Source organism: Lissotriton helveticus, chromosome 1_1, assembly GCF_964261635.1.
Source record: "Lissotriton helveticus chromosome 1_1, aLisHel1.1, whole genome shotgun sequence".
NCBI classification, from domain to species: Eukaryota; Metazoa; Chordata; class Amphibia; order Caudata; family Salamandridae; genus Lissotriton; species Lissotriton helveticus.
In genome coordinates this window covers 574,491,442-574,507,863 of record NC_136057.1, presented here as the reverse complement: position 1 = coordinate 574,507,863, position 16,422 = coordinate 574,491,442, and the positions used below count along the sequence as shown (strand labels likewise).

Sequence of the window (16,422 nt, the reverse complement as noted above, 5' to 3'; positions counted from 1 at the left end):
CTGCGAATGAAAGTTCATTGCCACCTATGTTTTTGTTCACAGAGCTGGTTTATTAGGTTGTTGCCAACGGCTTTATATACTGTTGCTTAGTTTGTAAAGGAATGCTGTCTACGTTTAATATTAGGTTGTAGGAGCTCTGAAAGAGATTACATTACAATTATTTGTTGTCTCCAGATACCGGATTCAAACACCTTTAAGTTTGTAATTACTAAAGGAAAATATATTTCTTCTTATTTTTTTATTATTTGCCGTTTTCTAGTTGCAGGTTTTTCCATTTTATGTAAGCATAAAGTCATTTGCATTTTCCCATGTCCACGTTGCTTTTTTGAGAGGCAAAAGCAACAAAAGATCGGGTTCTAACGTTACTCTTTTTACATGATTGGACTGTTAACTCATTTTGAGAAATTCATTTGGGTGTTATTGTGAAAATGTTATTTCCAAACTTCCCTGACACTACCATGAGCGAGAGGCTGCCTATATATACTTTCAAAAGTATTGGTACTTGGAATGTGACCGTGGCAGCAATTGACAACCAGCGTCATCTGGCAAAGAAGGGGAGAGGTGGCAGTGCCCCTTAAGCAATTAATATACAGCATCAATGGCTGAAAGTTTGCTAAAAATACATAAATAATGTAAAATATCTCTTGGTTAATTTGACTCGATGGCTAAACCCTTTTTTAGGTCGAGCCTGTAACATTGCTGTTCTGGTGAAGACTTCATGTATGGGCTCTCGAAAACTAACCTAAGAATCGCACACGCTCGTGCGTGTGCTTTTTTGTTTTGGGCCACGCTATTGGCCTTTGCGTGCGTCTTTTTAACAAAGACCGCACGCAATTGGCCAAAGGCGGGTGCATTGCTCCGCCCATGGCCTATTGGTGTCAGTTACCCGCATGGCCGCTATGTGGTTTCAATTATCGTGCCCAGGCACGGGCGCGATAATTGAAACCACATGTCTCGCTGTTGCTTTTTTTTTTATTCATTCAGAAAAAAGGCTGCTCCGTGTGTGCCGCTCGTTACTATCTTAATAACGCTGCTGCTTTGTGGGGTGAACTCTACTCTGCCTTGCCCATGACTAAGACACGGGGGCACAGATAAAATTATTTACGGAAATTAAATTTAAAAAAAACATGCTCTACTAGTCTTTAAGATATTATTTTTATTAATTGGTTATCAGCTCAACGACTGTGAAGTCCTACACCTAAAGGTATAAAAAGGAAACATTACGAGGTACCTACCAGGTGAGTAGTGCTTAGAGAGAGGGAGACATATCCTAGCTCGGACATGTGCATGGACTCATGATTTGCACCCAAGATCAGAGGGTGGCACCCTAGAAGCACGCGAAAGAGTACACAAGTATGTATACACAAGATGAACAAATTATTCAGAGCGCGCAGGTTCCCCAACATAAAACGTATCTGGGGGCAGAGGGCGTGCCTCTCCCGCTCGTGTATATGGTGTGGCTCTGCCCTGGCCCCGCAAATTCTAGCACGATGTGTAGAAACATCTGCTTGTCTACCAACCCAGCAGCATCAGCAAGGCCCACAATATCTGCACAAGAGGTTTACCTTTTACACGCCGCACCGTGCTCTTCGATCGGCCAATCTCCGTCTGATGTCTATGCCCAAAGTCAGATATGCAAGACTGGGTGGTCAGTCAATTTCTGTCCAAACAGCACGGTCCTGGAATGCCTTGCCGCTTTCTCTGAGAGCATCAGCTACATTAGCGGGATTCAAGAAAGGGTTAAAAACCCATCTCTTTAATCTCAGCATTTAGTTCTTTGTTTCTTTCTTTCTGGATTTGGTCTGTTTAGTGCTTACATATCGCGCCAGGATACTCTGTAGTAGCAGAGCGTGTAATAAAATACTTTATAACATAACATAACAACCCGGGGCGGGCTTGTGCTGCTCTCACTTGTGTGAATATGCACAGAAAGACCACGGCGAGCAGCTGTGCTGCCTCTGCCCTGGCAGTCAAGCGCACAAAATTTTGATGTAGCTAGGGCAGTGAGAGCAGGCTCCCTGGCAACTTTTGGCTTCCCCTGCTCAGGTTTGTCCATATGCAGAAACGTGCTGGGCATGTTTATGTGCAGGAGTACACGTGCACAGAAGCGATTAGCCACAAGGCCGGCTCTAGGACGGTGCGAACGGTGCCACAGCACCGGGTGCTGTCTTCGAGTTTGGACACCGTATATTATGGTATTAAAAGCACCTGCTGCTGCATTCTTTGCCTCCAGCAATTTTCAGCCAACAATAAAAATGTAAAAATAACTCCGGTGATTAATGTTTTTCCTGGAGAGAGAGGGAGTTCGGATTTTTGTCTAGTTGAAATTTTTACTCCTGGTAAGGCAGTGCAGAGGGTTAATATTCCTATTGTAAAGAACCACGCAGATCACAAAGTGCACATCATGTAAATAGGTCTTCACGTTACTGCTTTTGTCTGAGAGATCCTACTGTTACTTGCTCTTTATAAGTTGAAATCCTATGGTAGAACAGTGAGCAATTCACTGTTATCAAAGAGCTGTATGAAAATTGCAAGGTATAGGCTGGAGTGTTAACATTTTCCCCAGTCTTTCTTTATCCTGATGTTGCAAAATGGGTTCATTTGGATAAAAATCAATTCTTACTGTTAGAGAGAACCCCCAACTGTGGTGTTAGGTTTTAAATTCTAACTTTGTTTTTCTCCAGATCAAGCACGGTTATTTTATACTGCCTACCAGTGTGGATAACCCGTGCCACCTACACCTTGTAGTCCTCTGTCTTATGTAACGTTTCTTATACACTGATTTACACACTTATGATTGATTGTCTCTGTGTGATGTACGTTTTCAGACATCCTGCACTGGTATAAGTGGCTCAATTAAGCGAATTAAATGCATCTGAGAGAGAGTGGTTATGGAGACTTGAGGGGTGTTGTGAAAGGATGGTAGTGAGGGAATCCGCAGTAGAGGTGGTCATTGGAGGTGCCAAGAAACATTGTCTCACTGGGTGCAACTAGCTCTAAAGCCATCCCTGACCAGACTATATCTCTGCCAGCTTCAACCAATGCAATAGGTCTCGCATTTGTTAAAGTTAGAGCTATTGGCGTTGAAAATAACAATGTTTTACTTTTGCTTTTTTTTTATACCATTGGCAATAGTGCTATGCAAATATAATAACTCCATTGCAGAATAAAAAAGAAAAGTAAAAAACAGTTATTTTCAAGCCAACAGCTCTAACTTTAACAAATGCGAGACCTACTGCATCGCAAATGCTTGTTGTAAACTTTTCTCTGATGCTTTCCCACTTCGATGGGTAGTCAGAGTTGAGCGTGTAACAGACTTGTTTGCAGTAAATCAGCATTAGCACTTTTTATTTTCCTTCGACCAGAGACAGATTTCAATCATTCATTTTTTAATTAGTGCAAAGCATTTGTTTAGTGTATATGCCCACATCGCCAAACTAGGCATGAGGTCGAGCTGCTATAAAACTCATGATTTGCCCATGATGGTTGTTTGTCCATTTTCCATTGCATGTATATGGGTGTCTCTATCCCGTTTCCCAACATGAAACATGTCTGATAGACTCCAAATAAAACGTGTTATTCAAAGTGATATTTGATTTGGGCAGCTTGAGTATTCACCAGCCCTTTATCCCAAGGCATAATTCGATTTTAGCAGTCTGGGGCTTTTAGCTCTGTAGGAGGTATTGTCTCTGTAAAGGATATATTGGTTGGATCGGTAACAAGTTGGTCCATATAGGGGTAGACTTTGCAACAACTTTAGCCAGGCATTGGTTTCCTAGATATTTACTAGAATTTGTTTCAGGTGCTCTATCTTTCCAGTTGTACCGTTAGACTAGCGAGAATCCATACTGTATCACTTCTTGTCTAAATCAAGGCATCTTATGGGTCATGCAGAGCTACAGCTGCTAAACTATATTGATCTTTCAATTAACTTTAAGAAAATTATTCCTAACTGTCTATACATTTTTCCAATAGCCTATTCCATTCCTCATGGAGTTTTTGTCATCCTGTAAAATCTAAAATGATTATTTTGTTCTGGTATGTTCTTGTACTTACACACATAATAATTTGTTAAAGATCTCCAATAGTATGCTCTTCTAGAATTGTGTGAGTTTGGCAGATCTCGAGCAGCATGCCATTTTAAAACCTTGTGAGTTTAAATAGTAGTGCTAAATCATGTATTCAGTTGGTGAGTTTGTTTCAGAAAGAGAAAATGGCTGTGGATTAGAATACCTCAAGTTTAGGATCTCACCAGTGGCCCGATAATGGTTACACATTACGAGAATCCAGTAGAATCTTAAATATTGCTGGTAACCAGAAAAGGACATGACTGCCCATGTGGGTTGCTTTATTCATTAGTTGCTTTGAGGCTACTACTTGCTCAGTTCTTCCCTTTTTATAAAATAGGAAACCTTGTTTTAGAAGTACCTTCCATGTCCACAATGATGAATTCCCAAAACCTCATCCTTTTATACTTTTAAAGGAAGGCCTGATGTTCTTCTTTCTTTAGGTTGGTGCAGCTGGACCCCATGCGTTTTTCTGATCTGCCACTGCAGTCTAAATCGTTTTTACTGTATGTCAAGCCAAATCTATTACAGTTCTCACTTGAAAAACTGGGAATTCAGCAAACGAACCCAATTTGGATTTGAAAACTGAGATTTGTTTTAACTCGTTTGACTATTTTTTTTTTTTTTTTCATAGGAGCATGTGAAATGGGTTCACAATGAAATGATAGATAAAAGTTCCAAGCTGAAGCTCATCTACGTTACCCCAGAAAAAATTGCCAAAAGTAAAATGTTCATGTCTAAACTGGAGAAGGCTCACCAAGCCGGTAGGCTCACTCGTGTCGCCGTAGATGAGGTGCATTGCTGTAGCCAGTGGGGACATGACTTCAGGCCAGGTATCTCTTTTTACTTTTATATGATTAACATGTGCATGTGGAACATTCTCTGACACAGCAAAGTAATAGGAGTTCTGTTTGTATCCTTTAGACTATAAATTGCTCGGCATACTGAAGCGCCAGTTTCCTTCAGCATCTCTGATTGGCCTGACTGCAACTGCTACAAGTAGCATTCTGAAGGATGCTCAAAATATTTTGTGTGTGAAGAAAAGCATTACTTTCACTGCATCTTTTAATCGTCCCAACCTTTTTTATGAGGTTAGTATTACTACTTTTCTTTAATTTATTTGTAAACAGTGTCTTGTGTTAGTGCTATTTCTGATAATCTAACATGTTAGAATAAAGTCCCCAATTTGAGGTCAGGAATGGTGTTGTCCTAAGAATAGATGAAGATAATATTCAAAACCGCATTTTAAATAGCAATCAATAAGAATTAGCAATGACTCAGAGGTTCGAGGTCAGTAATTTAGAAACTGTGAAGGTTTAATAAAATATTAAAATGCAATATAGAAAGCAAAAGAATATTAAGTCAAACTAGATGCATACTATTTCAGTCATAAATATAAAGCTTAGTAACCAATTAAAATAGATGCATCATGGAAATCTTCAAAGGCCGGAATATGCATCAAAGCAATAGTAGTAGGACATCGTTAGAAAATCGGACAGCATCAATAGAAGTTTGGGGAAGAGACCAAAGAACTTTTGGTTCCACTTAAAACACATCTTTTTTATAGAGAAAATCATCATAGAAAGCAATGGAAATCACACTGTCAGAATAGGGTGAGCAATTGTATCAAAAGCTCTTTTTTTGTGGAAGTACACTTCTGCCAATTCAAAAAATGCAGTCTTGGCACGTAATTTTCTGGTGACTGCTCTTCTGCCAAATCGGACCCTTTAAAGGTGAATTGACCATCGATAATGACACACAACAGGGCCCCATCAATAAGCTCATATTTTATATTCCATTTCACTTTAAAACAGTGCAAGCACAAGTATGGGACGAGGACTGCATTATAAGAATAACACCACACAATTAAGATATCCCTAGATGACCTTTCTTACCACAAAGTCATTGCTCAGCAACCAAGTGGTTCAGTAAGTCTATTTGTGTTTTTGCTTGGTCAGCTCACTAAAACGTAAACATAATTTAGTCCAAGATATTGGGTTTTGATACCTAGTAAAACATTTTTTACCTATTCCTAAAATGTTGTATAAATGCTTTGTATTTTTCTTTAATAAATATGAATACATTTTGAATTTTTAATGATAAAATACAAAGTAATTGCATCCTCCAGTCAAACGTTATTTGCATATTTTGTAAGTCAAATGGAATGATATGGCATGGGGTAGCTTTCGTAGCATTACCAATGTATAAAATACATTACATGGGTACTTAATTGATTAAGCCAGAAAAAATACAATCCTTATTTACTGTTTGTTTAATCGCCTCTAAGCTGTATTTGGCTAATATTATTCACCTCCATAAATTGAGGTTCTCCAAAGTGCATTCATGCTTTTTAGATGATTGCTTATCTTCTTTTTCTTTGTCTCACTTTTTCAGTTTGAGCTTTTTATCAAATAACTGCAAAATGCCATGTAATACCAATATTTTAGGACAGGGACGTGGGAGAATTAAAATAAAAAATCGGGATAATGAAAATTCCCCATTGACTTCTATTGTAGAAAATGCAATTTCAGGCGGGAGACGGCTAAAATAAAGCCATTTTGGCTCTAAAAATCGGTAGTCTCCCGCTTGAATCGGGTCTATTGGCATGTACTGGTGTCATATTTGAGCGCTATTTTCCAGAGTTCTAGGATTAGGGACAGTATCGTGTTTTATGATATTGGAACAATGTATGTGCAGTTGATACACTTAAAGGTACCTTTTTGTGTTCAAATTCATTTTCAATAAGCATACCATCTCCTTTACGTTTTGTTTGTATAGGCACATGTAATCTCTTATTCAAATATATTTTTTAAAGCCTTATCAGTATTTATTTAAATGAAATTGTTCTTCATATTTTTTGTGGCAAAACATTACAATGTATCTTGGCACAAATACAGTTTTTATTCTTTTTTCCTGTTGGGCTGATAATTATTCAGTTCTTTCCACTTACCAGCTATTATGTGGCTTCTGTCAAAAGAAATCATGGATACTTGTATGTCTTATTCTATCGCACACTCTTATTGTGGTTGTATATACAGTCTGTCGAGAAAACCATGTTTTTACCCCTAATTATCTATGAATATGGTAAATTGTGCACTAGTAACAGTGGTTGAGATACTTCTCATTTAAGTTATGTTAAGAGAATTTATGCTGCGCATTGCTGCTACAACTAGGTCTTCCCAGCTCACCTGATCCTACTGCAACAACATGAAAACCATCCGAAGCTGAGAACAAACAGTTCTTAAAATGCTTCCTGAAACTGAAGTGATTAGTTCACTTCCTTAGATGAGTAGGCCGTTTATTCTATAACGTATAGTTTATTCTATAACGTATAGGCCATTACACAAAAGGAGCATCCCTACTTTCTGGCCAGCTGAAGGGTTAAAGGATTCTTTGTATCGGTCAGTTTCTTTAATACAACTGGGGCTCTGAGGACCACACTGCTGTACCTGAGACCTATCGGAACAATCAGCATGTGGTAAGTTGTATTATAAAATTAAACATTATTCCCTTCAATTTGATTTTTCAATTCCATGTGTCCCCTTTCAATGAGAAAATTTAGTATATACGTATATAGGGCTGATGTGTCGATTGTGTACAATTCCAATTAATCTTCTTTTGCAGTCTTTCCCAAATTAGGTAATAAATTGGCGCTATCACTAATTATGTAGAGGCTTTCTTGAAATGAATGGACGGAATGTGTTCATATGCTTTCCTAGAGAATGTTTTATTGGTTTGCTACTTCAATTAATGGACAGTCAAAGGGGATCCTGCACATTATTTTGATATTTACAGAATTGATTCAATTTGATGTTTTTGAGTGAAATAATTCCTGGTGCTTTTGATTTGATCCTGCTTCAACTGTGCATTCTATTTTTATTTCAGTCAGTAATATAATGTATAAATAAATAATGCTAAAAACAGTTCTGCCCTCTGCTACATAAAGCTTCAATGCAGGGAAATAGATGATTTATTATTGATAAATTGAGTATTTCCCAGTGATTTTAACCTGACATGTTATGTCTATCTACTTATTTTTTGCAACAGGAAAACATTTGTTTTGCTATGCCTAAATATACCAGTGAGGTTGTTTTTATTCCACACATACGTGTGCCATTACATTTGCTGTTCTGCTGAATAATTTTTATTTTAAGTTCTTTTTATTACGTTTTCAACTTTAGCTTAGATAAGTACAGGCACATCTCAATTAATAAATTCAACAACTAGAGAGAGAGGGAAGAGACAAGACACTCTTAGTCCCCCAAATAAGTTATGTCAAACAACAGAAGAGTGTCGTCAAAGTAAAGTCTGGTTAAGCACAGCCTTAGAGAAAGATGAAATCAACCTAATAGTTCACAATGGAAGTCACTTAGGGATTTCTTTAGAAGCCCTCACTCACCACCCTGGGTGGTGACATGCTTCATCATCGGGCCCACCAGGAGAAGCCGAATGCTTCCCTGGTGTGCTACAACGCCAGATTACTGCGGAGCTGTTTTTTCGTGACAATAGTATGAAAAAAATAAGTGGATTAAAAATGTCAAAAAGCTGTACCGAACAAAAAACTTTATTCTGTGGTCAGCCAGACATTAATTAAAATATGTGTCGGGAAATTTACCAACTAATGTGTTGGGTATTTCCACTTAAAGTGGGGTCGACATGTTTCTGCCCGTCTATGTGTAAATTTTACTGGGCTTTCATCAGGACCGTATAACAATGTACCTCGGTGGTGTGGGCGCGCTAAGGCCCACCCTTACCAGAGGACGTGAAAGTTAAAATTCTGTGTAAAAATAGGTGCAAAAAGAACAAACCAGAAAAAGTGAATGTTCCTTCGGATTTGAGGAACTTGTTATTTAAAAGATCCACACCCCATGGGTCCACGGGGTCCGGTAGAAGGAGTCGCTAGGTGCCGAGCGGGTGTTTGGCATTGCGGGCGGTGTGCCATTGTCGCCACCACCCCCCTCCCGAGACCCATGGGGTGTGGATCTTTTAAATAGTCCTTGGCCAGTAACCGATATCACTACCACCGCTCATCCATACATTCAGGTTTATTGTAGTGCACAGTCTCAGCCTTCCGTTGCAGATTGGTGCTTCTCCGAAGCAGGAAAACCCTGTCTAGCGTTGCCCCTACTATAGGGCCACCCTACAACAAGAAGATATACAGTTACTGTGTACAATTCCAGCCACCTGAGACTGTCAGCACAATACCTACCTCCTCCAATTGGCACGAGGTTGCTCCATTGTGAGTAGCCTGGGCTCATCTGATTCTCCACAACCTGGCTGGTCAGCCTGTGTTCACTGTGGGCCCATACGGTTGCCTTGTTGCCCCGCAGTAGTCACATGGGGATTGCACCCACTCCATTAACCTTCTTTTAAGCGGCAAAGCAATCTTGCTTCTAGATATCAGCAAAGTATTCGGTCTCTCAACTTCAGTATAAATGCAGCGTGTTGTCTCAGGATTGTGAAGTTTCTTATTAAGCAGGTCTAGGAGCTTCACGCTAGAGCATCTTATGGGCTATCTGGCCAGTCATTATGCTAAATAATCTACCTGCTTTGGTGACTGTAGGTCACAGTTCTTTTGCACACCGGTGTAGATCTTAACTTTTTAGAGAGAATTTTAGCTTCAGAAATGTAAATATTTGCAGAATGATGTACCACAAATCAAAAGCCTTGCTTGAGAGGGGATTCAGAACTTTTTAGGTAAAAGGGTGAAAACCTTAGTTATGTTTGAATCGATTATGATATTTAATATCCAAAACGACATATGTTGCATTGTTTGGTTAGAATGTTGACATTATTATACAAAGCATACAGTTCTAATTTATTTTGAATGGTGGGTCCAGTTGTGCCCAGAATGAGAATTAAGCCACAAGGCAAATGTATACATTGGCTGCAAATGTGTGTAGTGGCTCATTTGTTGTCATTCAAACTTTGAGACCTGGGTGCTAATACAGGTTTTGGTCACTGAGCAAATATTGTGTGATCTCCCAGAGGCTTACATTGTTTCAGTGATATGCAGTGAATCTCTATAGCCACAAACATTTATGTATGATTTCTGGCAAGGTTTATGGTCCCACTCCCTCCATAAGACATTGGTTTCTCTTCTCTGAATGAGACCCTCTTCTCCCACAAGAGGCAGGCAGAAGTGCTTAACAGGCATAGACCCCCTCCCCCCGCCCTTCACCCCCTTTATACGTGAAAAGCATTGCCCTGGGTTTAGTGATTTGTAGTGTTTGTTCCTGTCTTTCATAACAGTACTTGAGCACAACAAGGATTTGCGATAGTACATTTGCGCTAGTGGAGCCAGTCAACCTTCGTAGATTAAGGGCAAAATAACCTTGATTTAATGCCACGTTTCTCCCCTTCATGTCATTTATAAAAGGGAAACAAATCTGTGCAATTGGACAAGATGCAAAAAATCTTCTCATTCCTTATACTGTATTGGCTTTGTGACCAGATATGCTTTTGAGGATTACATCAATGAAATGGTGTTCCTGAAAGTACTGTTTTACAGCTTTCTGGGTACAGTGATACAACAAGTTTGAAAAATATTTTGAAAAAGTGTATGAAAATTCAATGTATTATAAGGCACCTCGCCATTTAAATAGTTACTTTTCGTTTGTGGTACTGTATCAATTCCATGGTGACTATTAACTTTCTGTCAGCCCAAATGAGAAACGACCTACAAAATATCTCCATATTTTTTTCGGGATTGCAATCATTTCAGATGCCATTCCGGTTAATTTGTATCGAGCATATTTGCTGTTGATTTCAATTTTTTTAATGTGACATGACTTTGCATCGTTTCTCCTTATTTTTTTATTGTTAACGAATAAAGTGGTACAAGTCAGTTCTATTTTTTTCTGAGTTTACCGATAAAACCAGATCATGCCAACTTGTTTAGATCATGTTTAAACTTAAGAAGCACATTAACAGCAGCATGCCAAATCAGTCTCCAAACCTCATAAAATACCAATAACTAGAATTTAAATAATATGCCCCTATAGGAATCATATAAATGTACCGTAATAAGATTCAAAAGGCACCTTTACATTTGCATTTCTGCTTACGAAATTCATAAAATTAACCAATTTGCTGTTTCAGGTTCGGGCAAAACCTTCGAAGAACGAGGACTTCATTGAAGACATTGTAAAAGTCATTAATGGCAGATACAAAGGCCAGTCAGGTAAGTTATACAACTGTAAGATGCAAGGACCTAGCACTGCACATTTGAAACATGATTAAAGTGAAATTCAAGTAGGAATTCCATAATTTATGTTCAGTAAAGGAAGACAGTACTACACATCGTTTGTTGCTTCCTCAAGAATAGTTGTACAACCGTAAAGTCCCCCAGTGTGGTGTTCATGATCTTACACATGATAGGAGAGATGAAAACAGAAATTACATAACAATTACAATATCAACCGTAACATCATCAGTGACCATAATGGACTGGGTCAACTTCCTTTATCCTAGACCACTCTACGTTTTAGAGGCCCCCAAAAGGCAAATCTCCCGTCAGAAATCAATAGACCATTGGTCAAATATGCTTTGTATTATGGGATGGACCCAGCTGCATTTTAGGTCTCGCCTACGCAGAGCATGAATTAGTTAATGTATACAGGTTATTTTGTAAAGGATTTGTTTGGTTTCAGTAGTACATGTGTCTGCAGAGATGGCTGAGCCTCTTTTCTTTTGAACTCCCCATAACTGTGCATCAGGGGGTGGACATCTATTGTTTAAAGCTTTGCAGGTGGCAATCCTCTCCCTTTATTGTACACTCAGACGCTTTAGCCGTTCTTGTTTTGTATATCAAAGTTGCATTTGCGTGTAGTGGGTACTGGTATAGTGCCAATGTAGCTGGGAATCAACGAAGCGCTGAAGAGAAGGGCAAGAGCCCAAGTACACTTAAAGAACCTTTACAGTAAGGCGAAGAGAAAGGTACTTAAAAGGTGACCCCGTGTTTTTTTTGTGTGCAGATGTGTTTATAGTTTCTTTCTGAATTTTAGGAGGGTGGGGCAGTTCTGAAGTTGATGTGGATTTTACAGACCCTGGGTGCGAAGACGGTGAATGCCCGTCTTTTGGCCTTTTTGTGCCTTGCATTTCCTCCTAGAGGTGTGCTGTCCGCCTCAGATGGCTAGTTTACAGTTAGACCTGCAAGTAGGTTTATTTATTTATTTATTTTGAAGGTTTTTTTTGAGTGAAAGTGACAGATTCAAATGACCTTGAGGGTTGTGCTAGATTTTACTGAGTCCTTATATCCATCATTTCCCGAGCACTTGGCATGGGTGGGTTTTACCATTGTTTAACTAATGTTATTGTTATAGCTTTCTCTCATGATTGGTCTCTGTTGGCATCCAGAGATTCTTTATTTTCTTTCTCCCTCCTTTCTCCCTCTTACTGTTCTTCCACCCTCCTCACCTTCAGCACTGGGTGTGACTCTGCAAATCTGTCACTGCACAAGACCTCGCCAAGTTTCAGGGGTCAGCAGGGAGTGAGAGGGTGGCTCTCCCTTTCTCCTGGGGCGCAGGGTGGATCCCAGATAGGCCGATCCCAGAGTGACAGGCCCAGCGGTCGAGGAGGTGGGTTGGCTATCATTATTAAGAAACTCTTCAGGTGCCACACATTCGATCTGGCCTCCCTTAAGGACTGTGAGAGCATGGGCTTCGTGATCCACATCAACCCCTCCTCCTCCCTATCAGGAGGACTTGTCTATCGTCCCCCTGGGAATGCCACATCATTCTTGGACTCCCTCGACGAGACTTTGGGATCACTCATGACCCACTATCCCACTTTCACCCTTCTCGGGGATTTTAATCTTCATTTGGAATCCTGCAAAGACCCTTTCACCTTCAACTTCTTACATTCACTTGAGATCTTCGGCCTTTCCCAATTGGTCTCCCGCCCTACCCACCAGGCCGGACATACACTTGACGGCATCTGCACAAACCTGGCCTCCCTAGATGTCTTTTCCCCATTACCGCAAATATGGACAGACCACTGTTTCATTCCCTTCTCCATCATGACCAAACCCTCCTCGTCACTGCACATCAAACACTTTCCCACCCCCTTTCCCATCAATTGGAAGAAAGTAGCCGAGCGCATCAAGCTGAACCCGCAGCCCTCTGTTCCCCCCCCCTCCTATCGAGGGAGAGGCATCACAAGATTCTATAAACTTTCATTTGTGGATGGATGGAGTTGTTTCCGCCAACTCCAACCCCACCAACCAAAAATTAGGTTAAGGCAAAAGGAAGCCCAATGCTCCCTGGTATACCCAGGCCCTCACTGATTGTCACCTAAAGTGTAGGGTCCTGGAAAGAGAGTGGAGGAAGACTTATGATCCCTCATCCAGATCCATATACATTCTTCAGAGGAAACAATACCTTTCTAACATAAAAAAAGCAAAAAAGGTATTCTTCACTTCAGCCATAGACGCAGCCAAACAGAAACAACAAACCATCTTTGACATAGTAAAGTCCTTTACCCACCCAAAGGCACTGGCACTTGAAATTCCCCCATCACAAACCCTCTGCGACCAAATAGCAGATTTCTTCATTGACAAAATTAAGAACATTCATAAGGATTCCCCCCCCCCCACCTACCCTCATACAAGACACTGACACAACTATTCCCTCTTTGAATAACTTTACTACAGTCTCTTTGGCACAAACACAAAAGGCCATTTTGACCTGCAGATCAGGAGCCCCCACGGATTCCTGTCCCCCGATTATTTTACAGCACCTCATCGAGGTTGTTACCCCATCAATCAATGCCATTATTAATGAATCCCTTAATTCTGGCACTGTCCCTGCTGAATGGAAGAAGGCCATAGTTAAGCCCCTCATGAAGAAACCAAATAAATCCCCAACTGATTTATCCAACATGCGCCCAATCTCCCTTCTCCCAGCACTTGGCAAAATCACCGAGCAGTTAGTCCACGAGGAACTAAAAATTTTTGTGGAAAACAAACGCATTCTGCATCCACAGCAATCCGGCTTTCGCCCGGGCCACTCCACAGAAACTGCACTCATCGAATTGTCGGATACCATTAAGTTCTTGCAGGATGAGGGCAGACAAGCTGTGCTCATCCTGCTCGACTTAACCGCGGCCTTCGACACCATCTCTCATGCCATTCTCATTAACAGAATGCGTGAGATTGGTGTCGCGGGTTCCGCTCTGGCCTGGATAGTTTCATTCCTATCCAATCGATCGCAAACTGTCTCCTTAGGCCCCTTTCTATCTGGCGAAAGACCCACCACCTCAGGTGTGCCCCAGGGATCAATACTGAGCCCTCTCTTCTTTAATATATATATGGCTCCCCTTCTTACGTTGATTGAATCCCATGGGATCCTCGTGACTTCTTACGCTGACGACACTCAGCTTGTCGTCACCATTGACAAAAGACACCCTGACGCTGCCCTTAGATTTCAAAATTGCCTCTCCCAAGTTTTTTCCTGGCTTAACCTGAATCATCTTAAATGTAACAGTGCCAAAACTGAAATAATACCCCTAGGCAAAGGCATCCTCTTCTCCCCTAAAGACTGGTGGCCTCATAACTCCGAAGCACCCCCGAGTGCGGTCACCTCAGCCCGCAATCTTGGAGTCCAATTTGACTCGTCCCTTAGCTTCGACGAGCATGTGCGCATTACTGCGGGGCGCTGTTTCAGCCTGATCAGGCAGCTAAAGAAATTTTTTGACTTTCTGCCCATCTCAGCCAGGAAATCAGTAGCGGTGGCTCTTATTCTCTCCCGGCTGGATTATTGTAATGGCCTCCTAGCAGGCATAAAGAAATCTTCCCTTAAGAAATTGCAAAGTGTTCAACACGCAGCGGCCAGGCTTGTTCTGAAACTCCCCCGCAGGTCCTCGGCCTCTGCAGCCCTTAACACTCTTCATTGGCTGCCCCTCCATAAGAGAATTCTTTTTAAGCTCCTTGTCACGGTGTTCAAATCTACCAGGAATACCGGCCCATCTTACCTGACCAAGCGCTTTCTGCGCTACATTCCAACTCGTTGCCTGAGGTCCTCAGGAGCTAATTTAATTACTGTACCCAGAATTAAACTAAAAACTAAAGGTGGAAAAACTTTTGCTTTTTTGGCTGCCAAGGCATGGAATTGTCTCCCCCCCCAACCTTAGGCATGCCCCCTCAGAAAGCCTTTTTAGGAAACTCCTGAAGACCTGGATCTTCTCTCAGTCTGACTCATCGGTCATCGCAGCTATCTGATCCTTGTTCTCCATTGCTGGTTCTCTGTGGGCTCAGCGCCAAGATGCTCCTTCCGGAGCGATAGTCGCGCTATACAAATTTTAATAAATATCAAATATCAAAAAATATTTGCGTGTCCAATGTCACAGAGAGCTGCCAAGAAGCAGGGAGTCTGAGTAAAATATATCTTCTTCCTTTTTCCACACCTACGGATTATAAACTGCAGCTCCGTCCCTTGGTCTGCCACAGAAAGTGCTTAATGCCGCGTGGCATCTATTGTTTACTTAGGAGGCTTGTGTTCTTATGGCTGACCTGCCAATTTAGGCACCTGGGGACCCGAGTTGTAATCCCGAATCCAGCTGAAAACGTAGTGATTCCGCAAATCACTTAACCTGTGTGTATAATTTTAGATATGTGTGCCGCTGTGTGAAATGTGATGTCATTGTGCACTTCGGACGTGCTGATCCATGCTATGCTTCTCCTTTAACCCCTCATTCAGCCAGCTGTGCGTCCTACTTTTACACTTGAATGCTTTAGTGGTAACAGTACTTTTGCAACCCATGTAGGTGATCTCAGCACTCTACCACGTGCCCCCAGGTGTGGAAAGGCTTCCCAGATCACATGATCTGTTGCACATACACCTGGACCCTGAAGGCAGAAGGGCAGTATTGGTCATATGCTGAACATGGACTTTAGGGATGCCTCCTCCCATCTATTGCTTGAGAGGTCCCTCTTTCTATCCACACCTGATACCACAGCGGTGAAGCAGCATATAGTGGTACTGTATACATCACTATAGCTTTAAGGGATGCGTCGCTGGCCAGTTCTATTCGTAATTGCCCCCACCTTTCCACGAAGGCAGATGTGGATTATAAGGGCAGTAAAGAGCTTCATGGCCCAGTGTACTTTTGATAAATAAGTAACAATAGGAAAATGGTACTCTGTGTGCCGGTGAACCCTCCTCCCCTCCCCAGCCCCCACAACTACCCATTCAAAATATTTGCATTTCATCAATAAATATACATGATTACACTTTTTTTCTGTGTATGTGTAAACTACGCTGTGAATGGTCTGCCATGATGATAATCATGATGGTGTGGGGTGTCTAGTCCGGTCAGTACTTTAAATAGAACAGGAGGAATTATGAGAGATAGGGAT

At 41.1% G+C, this 16,422-nt stretch overlaps 1 protein-coding gene across 4 annotated transcripts in view; it reads left to right on the top strand.

The window, feature by feature from the left end:
* RECQL (RecQ like helicase) overlaps positions 1–16,422 on the top strand; it is a 290,431-nt gene that overhangs the window by 166,947 nt on the left and 107,062 nt on the right. For all 4 annotated transcript variants that reach the window (XM_078674068.1, XM_078674065.1, XM_078674064.1 and 1 more), the window contains exons 6-8: positions 4,702–4,900; positions 4,992–5,158; positions 11,169–11,250. In XM_078674068.1, the coding sequence (XP_078530194.1) occupies positions 4,702–4,900; positions 4,992–5,158; positions 11,169–11,250 (448 nt within the window). The remainder of the gene's footprint in view (positions 1–4,701; positions 4,901–4,991; positions 5,159–11,168; positions 11,251–16,422) is intronic.